General features: G+C 39.8%; 6 protein-coding genes across 9 annotated transcripts; 3 read left to right on the top strand and 3 right to left on the bottom strand.

The window, feature by feature from the left end:
• The first annotated feature begins 68 nt into the window (after positions 1-68).
• LOC148173620 (helicase POLQ-like) lies at positions 69-4,093 on the top strand. Of its 2 annotated transcripts, XM_088038407.1 has the most exons (12): positions 69-266; positions 320-1,135; positions 1,182-1,634; positions 1,680-1,885; positions 1,933-2,078; positions 2,190-2,639; positions 2,686-2,920; positions 2,965-3,237; positions 3,280-3,375; positions 3,423-3,710; positions 3,756-3,890; positions 3,935-4,093. In XM_088038407.1, the coding sequence occupies exons 1-12, from the start codon at positions 167-169 to the stop codon at positions 4,037-4,039; spliced, it is 3,303 nt and encodes a 1,100-aa protein (XP_087894533.1). In that variant the 5' UTR covers positions 69-166; the 3' UTR covers positions 4,040-4,093. The 2 variants fall into 2 exon arrangements, with proteins under 2 accessions (XP_087894533.1, XP_087894532.1); XM_088038406.1 differs by having other exon boundaries at positions 1,182-1,885.
• On the bottom strand, positions 4,035-5,560 carry LOC148173619 (uncharacterized). The gene is made up of 4 exons (XM_088038423.1): positions 5,474-5,560; positions 4,641-5,359; positions 4,350-4,586; positions 4,035-4,301 (listed from the first exon to the last, which is right to left on the bottom strand). Exons 1-4 carry the CDS (start codon positions 5,537-5,539, stop codon positions 4,091-4,093), a joined length of 1,233 nt encoding a protein of 410 aa, XP_087894549.1. The 5' UTR covers positions 5,540-5,560; the 3' UTR covers positions 4,035-4,090.
• Positions 5,561-5,659: 99 nt separating this feature from the next.
• On the top strand, positions 5,660-7,258 carry LOC148173618 (putative ATPase N2B). The gene is made up of 2 exons (XM_088038422.1): positions 5,660-5,752; positions 5,802-7,258. The coding sequence occupies exon 2, from the start codon at positions 5,824-5,826 to the stop codon at positions 7,114-7,116; it is 1,293 nt and encodes a 430-aa protein (XP_087894548.1). The 5' UTR covers positions 5,660-5,752; positions 5,802-5,823; the 3' UTR covers positions 7,117-7,258.
• Positions 7,228-10,360, bottom strand: LOC148173617 (kelch-like protein 5). Of its 2 annotated transcripts, none has more exons than XM_088038408.1 (7): positions 10,240-10,360; positions 9,892-10,190; positions 9,294-9,642; positions 8,762-9,249; positions 8,520-8,714; positions 8,164-8,474; positions 7,228-8,113 (listed from the first exon to the last, which is right to left on the bottom strand). In XM_088038408.1, the coding sequence occupies exons 2-7, from the start codon at positions 10,158-10,160 to the stop codon at positions 7,875-7,877; spliced, it is 1,851 nt and encodes a 616-aa protein (XP_087894534.1). In that variant the 5' UTR covers positions 10,161-10,190; positions 10,240-10,360; the 3' UTR covers positions 7,228-7,874. The 2 variants fall into 2 exon arrangements, with proteins under 2 accessions (XP_087894534.1, XP_087894535.1); XM_088038409.1 differs by having other exon boundaries at positions 9,892-10,187.
• Positions 10,361-10,700: 340 nt separating this feature from the next.
• On the top strand, positions 10,701-11,804 carry LOC148173616 (BRISC complex subunit FAM175B-like). The gene is made up of 2 exons (XM_088038424.1): positions 10,701-10,786; positions 10,841-11,804. Exons 1-2 carry the CDS (start codon positions 10,703-10,705, stop codon positions 11,684-11,686), a joined length of 930 nt encoding a protein of 309 aa, XP_087894550.1. The 5' UTR covers positions 10,701-10,702; the 3' UTR covers positions 11,687-11,804.
• On the bottom strand, positions 11,766-14,076 carry HPS1 (Hermansky-Pudlak syndrome 1 protein). Of its 2 annotated transcripts, none has more exons than XM_088038411.1 (8): positions 13,847-14,076; positions 13,656-13,799; positions 13,496-13,608; positions 13,204-13,446; positions 12,509-13,156; positions 12,300-12,420; positions 12,052-12,251; positions 11,766-12,004 (listed from the first exon to the last, which is right to left on the bottom strand). In XM_088038411.1, exons 1-8 carry the CDS (start codon positions 13,958-13,960, stop codon positions 11,827-11,829), a joined length of 1,761 nt encoding a protein of 586 aa, XP_087894537.1. In that variant the 5' UTR covers positions 13,961-14,076; the 3' UTR covers positions 11,766-11,826. The 2 variants fall into 2 exon arrangements, with proteins under 2 accessions (XP_087894537.1, XP_087894536.1); XM_088038410.1 differs by having other exon boundaries at positions 12,300-12,445; positions 12,510-13,156.
• Between the last annotated feature and the right edge of the window lie 228 nt (positions 14,077-14,304).

Here is a 14,304-nt window from a genome sequence, read left to right as displayed (position 1 = left end):
AATTCCTGAAAACTTTGCCCTTTAAAGACTATTTTGTAAATAATCATTTGCGATTGGCAACCATGCGCAGCTGTCAAAATTTGACAATCAGCTGTGCATTTTCAAAATTCAAAGCTCGTGTTTTTGCTTTCCCGTTCTTTTTCTATAAAGTGTACGCTTTACAATAATGAATTTCGCCAAACCACAAATAACCTTCAAAAGTGGTAGCACATCACAAAGCAGGAAGAAAAAGTTTTCTGCCCTTTCATTATGTAAACACAATGAAGGTGAGTCTCATAACCACTGTATTTTCGACTAATCAATTTGTATACGTTTAAAGCGGGAAAAAATGAGGAAAACGCAGATCCACGTAACGCCCTTCACAAAAAAAGATCCCCCAGTATTACAGAGTTAAATACCATAGACAAGAAATGTAAACTTGAGGAAAATCCCTTTGAAGACACCCTCCTTGATAATCTAGATCTTACCCAACTGTTGGCAAGTGAAAATACAGAGAAACGCGTTTCAATGAGAGCCAGTAGCGACAATTCTTTACAAACTGTGAAGACACAAAATACTGAAAGAAAAGTCTTGAAAGCAAAAAGCGAGTCCTTCCAAAGTAACATCGATCCTTTTAACGACACTTTGGAAAAATCAGTGATGAGTCAGTTGTCACAGCTTTTTGAGAGCAAAGAAAAATCTCTGTGTGAAAAAAAGACTTCTTTACCCACTGAAAAATCGGAGAATTTAGGCGATCTGCTTAAGCCTGCGAATCGCAACAAAGTCGAGTCTTTTTTTGACCAAATAGAGCATTCTGTTAGTATACTGGGGTCGGAGGACATCGGAGACGAAAAAATGGTGCAGATTTTGGATGATCTCTTTGGAACACCACTCACTAGCAACACAGATAAAGTCGCTACTTCTGAGATATCAATTCCAGAGAAAGACATGACGCTGTCTGGAATCGACGCCAGTTTTTCAACCGCTTTGAAACGAGTGTTGTTAAACAATCTGGTGAAAGAGAAAAAGGTGCCTGAAAAAACCGCGCAGATATGTGAACAAGGCTCAAAGTTTCTAGAAATGGGACCTTTTTATGGGTTACCCATTAGAGTAAAAGAACTCGTAAAATTGTACAAAGGAATTGAAGAACTCTATGGTAGGTTCTAAATTCTGAAAGCACTTTTACTTTCGCTCTTTTTTAGATTGGCAGGATGAGTGTCTAAACCTCCCATCCATCCAAAGTCGTAAAAACTTGATCTACGCCTTACCAACCAGTGGCGGCAAGACTTTGGTCGCTGAAATTTTAATGCTGCGCGAAGTTATCTGTTCGAAAAAAAACGCGTTGTTTATTTTACCGTACGTTGCAATAGTCCAAGAAAAAGTCTGGGCATTATCACCCTTCGCGGTGGCTCTTGACTTTCTAGTTGAAGAATACGCAGCCAATAAAGGAGTTTTTCCACCGCGAAAACGACGGCGAAAAAACTCGATCTACATAGCGACTATTGAGAAAGCTTTAGGTTTATTGAACAGTCTCATTGAAGCGGAAAGAATTAACGAAATTGGCCTTATAGTGGTTGACGAGCTCCACTTGATTGGAGAACAGGGCCGGGGCCCAACTTTGGAGGCGCTTCTCACCAAAATCATGTTCATCAAAGGTGATTATGAGCCACTAGTAGTCAAATTTAACGATTTTTTTTTAGCGGATATTCAAATTGTTGGAATGAGCGCAACTATTGGAAATGTTAACGAAATCTGCAAGTTTCTCAACGCTGATATCTACACGCAGAATTTTAGACCAGTTGAGTTGGTGGAGTACGTAAAGTGCGGATCTGAAGTTGCGAAAGTTAACTATAGTAGTAAACAGGAGGAGTTTCTGACGGTAGTCAGGTCTTTCCATGTTCGAAATGTATAACCCCATTGCAGTATTACTTTGTTATTTACAAAGAGTTTTAGTACCCAGTTGAGATGAATAAGATGGATCCTGATAAGTTGGGGGCGTTGGTCATGGAGGTTGTTCCTGAAGGCTCGTGCTTGATTTTTTGTCCTTCCAAGAAAAACTGTGAGAATGTGGCTTATTTACTCTGCAAAGTTGTGGATAAGTAAGTACAAAACGCCACCAATAGTTGTTTCTTAAATTGCGAAAAAAAATATTGTTGACCCGGCGCCTCCACCATTTTCACTTATAATAAAAAATGTTTTATTCTCTTCAGGAAGTTGCTGGACTTTAAAAAGGAGGAAAAGCGGCAGGTGAAGAGCGCCCTCCGCGACGAAGGCGGCTCCTTATGCAAAATCTTCAACGTGTGCATTCAACTGGGCATTGCGTACCACCACTCAGGGCTCACAAACGAAGAGCGCAGAGTGATCGAGGATGCTTTTCGTGCCGGAGTCATTTCAGTGATATGTTGCACTTCGACGTTAGCAGCTGGTGTCAATCTACCAGCGAAAAGAGTGATTTTAAGACAGCCTTACGTTGGTCGCGACTTTATAACATTATCAAAGTACAAGCAAATGGTTGGTCGTGCAGGGCGAGCAGGTTTGGGCGAAACTGGTGAGAGTATTTTAATTTGTAACCTTCCGGATCTCCCCAAAGTTAAACAGTTGTTAATGTCGCCGATGGATAATGCTATGTCTAGTATGCACGCAGAAAACAGAGGTCTTAAGTACGGTTGTCTGCCGTCTATTCTTTGCCTTAATCACTATTTTTAGACAATTACTGCTAAGCTGTATTAGCTTAGGGGTGGCCAATACGAGGGCGCAACTTCAAGAAGTCTCCAAATGTACGCTAATGAACATCCAAAGTGAACGCCTCGGTGTCAATGTTAAAAAACTAACAGATAAAGTCATCTCGGAGCTCTTCAAACAAGGCGCTCTACAAGAAGCTGATTTGACCAAACCTGAAAACAGTATCAACTGCGATGTCACTGTTAGAATGGACTGTTCTGTAAGTTCCCTTTCTCTCAAACTTTTTCTGATCTGAATTTTCAGTTCGCCAGCACCAGTTTTTGTGAAAGTCAACCTGCCGCCCCCACAAAACGAAAAATTGTACTTAAAAACAACACTAAACTAGTCATAAGTAAGTTAGGATGTGCTGCAATAAAAGGTAACTTTGAGATGAAAAGAGCTCATCAATTGTACGACGATCTTCACGATGCGCAGATGAGTCTCGTTCTATTGGATGCTTTACACTTACTTTATTTAGTCACGCCGTACGATTTAGCGGAGCAGATTCACCCAAACAAGAGCGATTATTACAATATTGTAAGTAAAAACAACGAGATGTTTCCAATTTCGTTGTTTTAGTATTGTAGATTGAACTCGAACGAGCTTCACACTGCCCGCGTCCTCGGAATCACCGAAGCCGTCTCTGTAAAACTCCTCTCCAATCAGCCGATCAAAGTACTCCTTCGTTTATCTCACACTGTAGATTGACTCTCTGCTTTTAGAATCTCCCAGAGCGCGTTTTAAACCGATTTTTCCTAACTCTAATGCTGTACGACTTATGGAACGAAAAATCTGTGTTTGAAGTCGCGGAAAAGTTTCAAGTTGACAGAGGCGTCGTACAACACCTCATGACTGGCGCCGCGACGTTTGCAACAAATGTCGTACATTTTTGTGAGCAGTTTGAGGAGTTTTGGACCTTCGCTAGTTTATTGAAAGGAATGAGTCAAAGACTGTCGCATTGTTGCGTCCGGGAACTCTTACCATTAATGGAGTTACCAGCTGTGAAACAAGTAGGATTCGTTTCTTTGATTCTCTTATCCGATTGTTGTTTTTAGAGTCGTGCAAAGCAACTTTACGATGCCGGATATAAGAGTATTCGAAGTATAGCAGCAGCAAATCCGGAGAACTTGGTGGAGGCTATTGAACACATGCCACGAAGAGTAGCCAAGCAGTTGATAGCGGCGGCTAAAGTAATTTGGAGAATTGATAATTTCGTTTCTAACATGATTTTTAGATGTTGCTGCTGGAAAAAGTTGAAAATCTCCGAGAAGAGGCTGAGGATGTGCTTGACGGCGTAGAAAATCCGTACGCTTTGGTAAATAATTCAGTTTTACATTAGTTCATTGTGTTATTTAAGGACGTTTAAATTTTTCCAATAAACAAAGAAAAATTATCGTTTTTTGTACAGACATGGATTTAAGCTGACCGTAGGCAGTTTTTTCTTATTCTTTATATTCGCTTCTTTCTTGAAGTCTAAAAAGTAAAATAGATTATGTGAAAAGTCCTTCCAAGTATTCTTGAAATTGAATCGCTTTAGAGCTTCTATGAATTGATTCACATCATCGAAACGACTCTCCACTTCTGCAATCTTCAAAGTACCCCTACAATTTTAAGCAATGAGAGCACGAAGAATTTCAACTCGTTTTTACCCTAATTTTAATATTCTATTAGCTTCCAAAAGGTAATCGTGAAGATTCGTCCCCATTAATGATAAACAGAACACCACCACATCCACTGAAAGACTCTCTAAAGGTACATGAGCCATATCACAGGGCGTTACCAAATCATTTATGGCTACTAAATCGAAAGAATGGACTTTTTGGGAGACTGTTTGCGCGATTTTGGCGTCTCCACAGCCAAAATCTGCTATAACATGGCTCTTCGGTCTATAAAAAATTGCGTTAATTAAAAAAATAAATAAAAATTCACGAAAAACTTACAATTTTTGAATGCTCTTGATTATGACGTCCACAGGATTCAAGGGCCATTTTCCCACTTGTTGTCGGTAGCCATCATGATAGGCAGTAAATGCTTCTGGATCTTCTTTGAAGATTTTTTGGGCTTCCTTGCTATCAGTAGAATAAATTTGTTCATTGAGATATCTGAATCTAGCAGCTTGAAGCTGTGCCATCATTCTTTCTCGCAAAGATAAATTTCTTGAATTACGTTTTTTAGGTGGCGGTAACTGTAAATTTAGCCTTTTTAATTTTTCGTTCTGTTGATTACGATCTTTTTGAGGTTCGTCTTGCATCACCAAAGTTTTTGTCTTTCTTTTGGTCTTTTGTTTTTCGTTTAGGGTTTCTGCCTTGCTTTCTCTAAGGACTATCTTTTGTTCAAAGTTAGTTTTCTCAACATCGGCGCTTTTTACTTTTTGTTTTTTTTTCTTTTTTCTCTTCTTTTTATTTTCCAATATCTCACTAGAACCCTCTGGCGTGTTTAATCTAGCGTCAAATGTTTTTATCCGCTGGTTGTCTTCATTTTGTTTTCTTTTTAACTTCTTCAATTTAATTTTCTTGGTGCTGTTTGCAGTGGAATTAGAACTTAAAATATTTTTAATTTCGTCTTTTATCTTCACTGCGTTTCCTAAAGTTTTCTTCTTCTTTTTGGCTACTTTTCCATGTTTTACTTTCTCCTTCTTTTTCGAGATGAAGGGCTTGTTCTAAAATAATTTAACAAAATCATTCTGTATATAATTTCGTTTTCAAAATGACGAGCGTAACCTTAGTCACTGACGTAAACATAACCCCAAAAACCTCTCGTGCTTTTTACTTACCGCAAAGAGTTCTTTACACATAGCGTCCGCATCATTATTGTTATCGAATTTGGTCACCGAAAACATTTTCTCAAGTTTCGTTTTTTCAGAAGTTATTCAGTAGACTAAATGATAGCCTTTCAACTTGACACTCACCTGACGGTTGTGTCAAAAGCTCCGAAATGTCACGGTGACAGGTGACCATTAACCTCAACATGAAATTACGTAAAGAAAAATTCGTAATTAATCCAAAAATGGTTTAGTACCTCTCAGTCGCATTTGAACTTCGATCTTTAACTTGTAGGTATTATTACTTTTAATCGACAAAAATCTATTGCCACCCTTTCAGATTATCCTCCCCGTATCTAAAAATGTTGCGAATTTTGCGATACTCCCAAAATCAGACCTTTAAACTCCATTTTTCAACATCCGCTCTTCTAAACAAAGGCCCCGTTGATGCTTTGAACCAAAAAATCGACTCAGGTGAACTATTCCGCGACGACATTCAGACAAAAGTAGGTAAATCTCTGCAACGAATCTATGAACAAGTGAAAACGTACCAGCCGGCAGAAAAGAATTTGCTAAGCAAGTTTTTTTCTAGTCGCAAAACCGCCCCCAAAGGCTTGTACATATATGGGGCTGTCGGAGGTGGCAAAACTATGCTAATGGATCTCTTCTATGAGAACTGTGATGTAGAGAAAAAATCTCGTGTTCATTTCAACGAATTTATGGTGGATGTCCACCAGAAAATCCACGAAACGAAACAGGAAGTCGTGAGGGATTTCTCGGATCGCGAGTCTAAACCATTTGATCCCATCCCCCCAGTCGCGGGGCGGATAAGTCAAAAAGCGTGGATGATTTGTTTTGATGAGTTCCAAGTTACCGACATCGCCGATGCTATGATCCTGAAGCGATTATTTACAGTGTTGTTTGAACATGGAATTGTTATGGTAGCGACTAGTAATAGACCTCCTGATGATTTGTACAAAAACGGTCTCCAGAGATCGAACTTTGTCCCGTTTATCCAAGTGCTCAAAGACCACTGCGAAGTCATCAGTTTGGATTCGGGGATTGATTACAGATTGAAGGGACAAAGCAGTAAATCGAATTTTTTCGTGAAATCCCAGCACAAACTCGACCCCATCAAGCCAATTTTCAAGTTTCTGGTCTCTAAAGAGAACGACGTGGTTCGCAGTCGAACTCTCAACATCCAAGGACGAGATGTCACCTTCAGAAAAGCCTGCGGAGGAGTCCTTGAAACATCTTTCGAAGAATTGTGCGACCGGCCGTTGGGAGCTAACGATTATTTACATTTGGCGCAGTTTTTCCACACTGTCATTATAAGAGACGTGCCACAAATGAGTCTCGAAATCAAATCCCAAGCGAGACGGTTCATAACACTAATAGACGCTTTTTATGACCACAGAATTAAAGTGGTCATCAGCGCTGATGTTGGAATCAAAGACCTTTTTTTGCGCCAACAACAAGAAGTTGGCATAAGCGACGAGCATAGAATGTTAATGGATGATCTCAAGATTGGAAAAGATGAGACCACTGCGAATATTTTCACTGGAGATGAAGAAATCTTCGCTTTTGATCGAACTTTGTCGCGATTGACGCAAATGCAAACTGATGACTACTGGGAAAAAGACGGCAAGAGATGAAAGTCTAGACAACGCACAGTATTTATTTAAGTCGCGTACTTAACAGTCATTGTTACTTTTTACTAACTGTTTTTGTTATAGTGTGGGGTCGTCGAAAAAAAATAAAACACGTTTAAAAAAATGAGAAAGTTCATATGCAAAAGTGTTACACTTTTAGTTTACAATCATTATCACATTTTCTCACATCAATTTTTCCTGCAAGGACCCTAATATCAACTAGCTTTATCACAGGAGACTTTTTGAGATTGTTTTCGGAAAGCACAATTTTACAATAATTTACCCTAACCCTTGCAGGAAATCTCAAAATCAATCACAAAGACATCAAATGCATGGTAAAATCTGGAAACTACTCTAAAAATAATGCAGTCCTGTTTGCAACTTATCTAAAAGCGTTTTAACTAAAAATTCTATTCGAAAGGAATTTGGAAGGAAAAGTTCAGTCTTGAAGCAGAATCAAAATCAGTCTCGGTTCGAACACATTCAAACGCACTCGATTTGATCGAGTGACACTGTGTAACAAGATAAATGTTAAAAAAAATCCTCGGAGTTTAACGCCGTGTAAAAATATTAGGACTGCTCTATCTACACCCTTGTAAAAAGTTAATACTGTATAGAACCCTAACTAGATATAAAAAATGTAAAACATTGCGAAAGAAAGCACGAATATAAACAGCGTGATTGTAAATAATGTCCACTACAGTTCCATACCTTCGCTACTCTTCTAGTCATGACCAAAGTTTAAAAGCTTGTAGAAAAAATCAGTTACTTGATTGTACTTGAGAATTTGACACGGTGATAACACAAGCCCCCGCTCTTCCTGTTATTAAAGGCGACAGCGCGCTCCATTCATTCGTATTTGGGTCATACTGCTCCACCGTTCGCAAGTAATGACTCCCATCGTAACCCCCCACTGCTACCAACCTATCTCCGAACAAACAAGCCGCCACTGCATCTCGTTTACTCGAGAGTGATGCAATCACCGTCCAAGAATCCGTACCTAAAACAAAATGTTAGCGACAATTTTCCACCATAGAAACTAAAATTTACTTGGATCGTAACGCTCCACGCAGTCAAATCTACTCGCAGCTGGGTTATTGGCTGGTGCATCTTGCCCACCCAACGCATACAAGTAGCCATTGGCTACAGCTACACCAACTCCGCCTCTTCGTCTCGCGAGAGGTGCACACATTGTCCATTTATTGGTGTGTGGGTCGTAACACTCCACCGTACGCAAACAGGAGGCGCCGTCACGCCCTCCTACTGCGTAAAGTTTTCCTTTGAGGACTGCCACACCCGCGGAGCAACGTTGGTTTTGCATTGGAGTGACGTAACTCCACGAACGGGCAATTGGATCCCATCTAAAACCATGTTATTAAAGTGTAATTACAGATTTGGTGGTTTACCTTTCGACATTGTTAAGGTAGCTCCACCCATCGTGTCCGCCCACTGCGTACAAAGTTCCGCCCAGAACAGCCACGCCCAAACCGTGTCTGTGCGTGTTCATAGGTGATAGCTGCGTCCAGGAGCCGGATTCCATGTCGAGGCATTCCATCGTGTTGAGAGTTTTCAAGCCGTCGCGGCCCCCGACCACCAATAATCTAAACTTAATAATAAAAGGGTTGTTTTGTGGATGTTTCAAACATACTTGTCGCCTAATAGGGCGATACCAAACTGCAGCCTCCGCCCACTCATGTGATGAGCGATTGTCCACACATCGCATCTTGGGTCGTAACTTTCAATTGTTGTGGCTCCTTTGTTTTTATCCATGCCGCCCACGACTAAAAGGCGACCAAGCGTCGCTTTGCGAGGTCTAGTTCTACCGCTTGCCATTTGTAGATGTCTATCAGGCAATAAGTGCCATTTGAATGCTTCCATTATGAGTTTCTGGCACCCTGGATCTGACCCAACTAGAGGTTCTACTTGATCCGTCAAAAATTCGGGAGATAACAGAGGAAGTTTGACGAACGCGAGCAGTCGACTGATTAGAGCCTTCCTGGTCGTTGACTCATGTTGAATCCAACACATCAAAGCGTGGAAAATATGTTCTTCTGACGTAACATTCAAATCATCGTTCGACAAGAGATTCGTCATTTGGTCCACAGTCAGTTGAAGAAATTCTTGGTTTCGTATCACCTAAACAATCGTCAAAAACGCCCAAATCAAACAAACCAACTCACTTGCATGAAATTGTGGCTTGTATAAGCATTCGCTTCTTGTAAAAGACTAGTACAAGCTTGGTGTTCTGCAAAGACTGCAATTCCGAGGCAGTTACTAGGATGAAGTTGGTGAGCTAGGAACCTTGAACATGCTTCCACTACTTCGTGAAGTTGCATTAGACACGCGGTTGCTAAAAGAGTTTCCACGTTGTCTTCTCGGATATCGATAGCCCCGGTGTAGCAATAGTTGACCACTGCTTGGAGCACATCGCCGTTGACGTCGCCGAGCGTTATTTCAGATTCACCGGACTCTCGCAAGCTGCCAGTGAACATAGCAGCGAAGTATTCACTAGCGGCTGATAAGACGAGTCTATGAAAGGGAGAAAAGGCGTTTTTGAGCAGACTTTTGAGATGAAGCGACTCCAATGGGTAATACAGTCTTCTTTGAATTAAATTTTATGCACAAAAAACTTTGCATAATTGTTTTGGAATTTAGAAAAACAAGATAAGATATGGCTGCATTTTCAACTAATCCAAGATTAGGGGAAAGACAGTCATATCCTGTTACACTTCTTATCAAAAATTCTCCATTACACATAAATGCAATAAAAATTGTTACCTATGCGCCTGCACTTTCTTTCCATTGTTACCAGCAATAAGCGTAACATCACACAATTTCCCTGCTTGCAAATAAGTCTGCATACAAGAAAGACTATGTTCTGCATGTCCTTCACAACGAAACTGTTCATCTTGAGACGTCGCAGATCCTGACGAAAACAAAGACAACCTACTAAAATCCCTCGTTATATTGTCACTTCCAACTAAACTTCCATTGGTTGAAATTGAGTCTTTCGAGGGGCTTCCCAAATTCCCCGGTAATGACATCATATATTTGATACAAAGACTTTGTTCTTACTACTAAAAAAGGCCTAATGTAACCTAATACATAATAAAAAACGGAACTTACTGTGCTAAAACAGCAAATTATAAACAATAAACAAGAGCACCTCCTTGCAGCAACAATTTGCAAGCTTTGACAAGTTGATGACAGATCAGAGGACATTGACATTTTGGTGACAATGCCTGTCAATTTAAAAATTGCAAAACGCACCACAAAAAATCTTTTTTACAAAAGAACGATTCCTTGTTTCTTTTAAAACAAGAATTGTTAAACTTATTTCGTGAAAAACAGTTCTGCTTCCGAGAAAAATTGTATTATTCCCTTAGTTTTTTTCGTTTTTATGTGTTGGCAACGTAATGCTCGGAATGCAGCAGTGTTGTCGTTATCAATCTTGCGATGGTTATTGAAAAACGAGGTGAAAAACGCGGTTTTAAAAATGTTTCTGCTTCACAAAAACGGTGTGAAATGTGTTGATCTTTTCATTCCTCATCGTTCGGTATTTTCACTTTAATTCACTACTTATTTCAAAATGATTGAAACTCTGTCCGTGTCTTTTTCGGGCCCCGCGTTTTCGCTTCTTTTATACGATAATTTGAAAAACAAGTTTTCCCAGGTAACGTTAAGCATGACTAATCAAAATCAGAAGTAAAAATGCATTTTTCTTTAGGATGGTTTCCTGCTAGGTGACTTGGTTGAAGAAGAAACCAAATCAATTACTGATAATGATCAGGAGCAAGTGCAGATTACTAGGACCATCAGGATAATTGGTTCAGTTCCATGTCCAAAGCCTCATTACTTCTACAATGGAGGTGGTAGGATTAACCCAGAGCAAATCAGAAGCTTGTTGGGTGATGTAATGCCCAAAGTCATAGCTTGGTATAGATTTGAAGCCAACTCCAACCTAAATCTTACTTTTCGTCAGAAACTCATCCACAAACAACTTCCACAGTTATTCAACGTGCGACCTGAGTTCTTTACATGTTGTCTTCTCACCAGTGAGAAGTCTGAGAACAGTTCTACACACTCCTTCACCCAAACCTTTATGAGGTATAACAATCAGAAGTTTGAGCAGATCCCCATGCACATAGTGAACCTCAGTGATGCCCCTTACGTGTATAAGACAGTCCGACCTGTCTCAGACACTCTTTCCACTCTAGTGAAAGGGTTAGACCTTGATCCTAGTAGAGCAGGGGGGCCCAGCACAGTGATGAAAATTCAAGATGCCTTACAGAAGCACACAGACCAACTTGTGGAGAAGCTAGCTAAAGCCGAAGAAGAGATGTTCCAGCTGGAAAGAGAAGTGGAGCTCCTCAGAGCTGGATCTAAAGACGGAGACGTTACTAGTGCCTCAAATAACCAAGTGATGGAAATTGACTCAGAGCAGAGCGCCTCGAGCAGCCTCCCGATTATAAAAGCGAACTCTACACCGAAAACAAGGAAAGCCACGAGTCCCGTGAAGAAATCCACTCCGGGTGGGCGGGAAATCGTCACCAGATCAATGAAGAAGATGTAATTAATATTTTTGTACCAAAGCAGTTACTAAACTGGTTTTCTGGTATTTTGTACCATTTATTATAATTCAGTTTCGTTTATTGCATTGTTGACATTAATAAAATTTTTTTGTATTAAAAGTTTAGGTTTATTGCACACTGATTACAACAAATCAATTGGATGAGCTTTAAATCCTCTCAACTCCCAAATTGTCGCCGCTAGTCTTCGAGTGTGTTCCAAAACGCACGACGCCGTCACCAACCCCAAGTGGACACAGAACAACTCGTAACACCGAATTTTGTTTGACGGCATTTTAGGGAAACAAACTTCCTTCAGTCTCCTAAAATTACAATAATAGACTCCTTCTAAAGCGAATAAAAAACGCACAAATAAAAATCACCCCCCAACAAACTAGGCTGCGGCAAAGCCTTTGTCGAATTCGTGGGGTACACCAGCGGCTTCATGGGCGTCCCACTCGTATCTTCAAACCAGAGAAAATACGCATAATTGAAAATGGTGTCTTTCCACATCAGCGATAAATTCCCTTCTTGCAAATGACTGCGTGAAAACTTGATCATCGCCCATATCTAAAAAAAGAAGTCAGCTTGTTTTTTTTTCATCACCAAATTTTCTACTTTATTTTTGGTGAGTTTGTTGGTTTCGTCAGCGCTGAAATCCAACGTTGGTGCAGTGACTCGATGGTTAACTCGATCAACGTAAAGGAAATGGACCAACCCCGGGAATTCTTCTAAGTACTTATTAATTGTTAGGGAATCTCTAGTGCAAGGTGATTAAGGACAATTTCACTATAAAAGTGCCCACCAATGTGCGATAAAAAGGATATGATCCCAACGTGAAGTTCCGAATCGACTTAACCCTCAGGAACTCGTTATAACCGTTGAGTTTCTCAGACACCATCTTCGCCACTTCTTGTGTTTCTTTCCGAGTCGAAACCACAACCTTCTCTTCGATAGACGTCAAACAAAGCAACTGCTTCAAGTTTTCCAACAAGCCCAACGCCAACGTTTCTGCTCGTAACAGAGCCTCATCGGAGTTGGTTTTAATAAAATCCAAGTACTTCTTCCTGATGACGTCCCACTTCTTCAGGACTTGTTTCCCGCAGTTATCAACCGCGCTATTCTTGTTCTTCTTTAACGCATCGTTGAGTTTCTTCATCGCAGTGTCTAAATTATCAAAGGCAGGTCTCAGAGTTTCTGAGTCTTTCTGAATCTGGATAGACTGCATGGCGTGGAGATAAAGAAAAGATTCGTATAAGCTTGACGAGATGAGTAAGTTCCCCACTTCTATGAGATAGACGAGATTTATGCCTTCGCAAATTGGAATGATGTGAGTGATGTGGCTCAGACAAGTGGGCAACGGGTCTGGACCAGCGAGGCGAACTTCTAAACTATCAACGGAATGTTGAGCGCTGCTGTGCGACAAAATCGTGGAGAAAAGAATGTCGGTAGCAGCTAACTCTTTGGCGTTTTGACTAAAAAATAATTGTAGGAGAAATGTTGAAAGTGGAGGTTCTAATACCTAGAATATAGAGAGAGGAACTTGTTGTTTACAAGTACCATGGCATGGATTTTGGATTTGTCCGTTAAAGAGACCAATTTATCCACAGATTTGCGCAAAATTTGTAGAGTAACAGAGCTGACATCAGAATTGACGACCAATTGTTCCACAGCTTCCACAAACACAGCCTGATCATTGTTCTGCAAATACAACCAGCTATCTATGAGTCTGGTAACCACTGAAGATTTCTGGCTTGACCTCAATCTAAAGACAACAATGATCAGTTTGTGACAACACAGTTTGAGTGACTCACAAAGAGAGATCTGGACCACACAGGTATCTGACCATAGTTATACAAATATTAAGAAAATTCTTAATGGTTTGGATATCCTCCTTTGATACACTTACAAATAAATATCCCATGTACTGAAAATCCACGGATAATCAAAGTTTTGGTCTCTACTTTCACTTACATCATCAAAACAAATATTCAGACCATCCTCACACTGTATAGACGTGTATGAATTCCCAAACTGGCAATGCATTATTCTCTGGGACGTTATTATGGGGGAAAATACTTGCACAAAAATATTATCATCGATTTCAGATTTATCATTCTAGAAGAAACAGTTTTTCATTCATTACAAACATTTTTTTTACGTACTTCTGTCGGGAATCCTTGTAAAGACGCAAATTCTTGGATGTGTTTGGAAAATTCTGTATCATATTTGGTGTAGACTACATCATTGAGATGATCGAACACTAATAAACACTTCATGTTCAGTTTTCTTATCAAATTATTGTAAAGAGTAAATAAAAACGGATTTACATGTTAACGAAGGTTTATGTTTTGACGTTAAAGTGACAGATGACGTAACATGTGTTGACGTTAGGCAGGACGAGTTAGGCAACCAATAATACACTTCTGTATCAACGCTAATTTTTTTCTGTTGAAATAAAAATGAGAAAATAAAAACGAAAGCACATTCATGGTCGGTGTCCTTACATTTTTAGAGTAACACACATTCAAAATGAAAACTACGCAGTTCTTAAAAATTTCTTTACAGTAACACCTAAAAAAGTTATTTTAAAAGACAAAAAAATATTTTGAGTTGTTTTGAT

The sequence above is a fragment of the Gnatocerus cornutus genome, chromosome 6 (assembly GCF_029298725.1).
Source record: "Gnatocerus cornutus isolate USDA-ARS CGAHR chromosome 6, icGnaCorn1.1, whole genome shotgun sequence".
Classification (NCBI taxonomy): Eukaryota; Metazoa; Arthropoda; class Insecta; order Coleoptera; family Tenebrionidae; genus Gnatocerus; species Gnatocerus cornutus.
The sequence above is the reverse complement of the archived record's forward strand: the minus strand, read 5'-3'. Positions and strand labels throughout refer to the sequence as shown.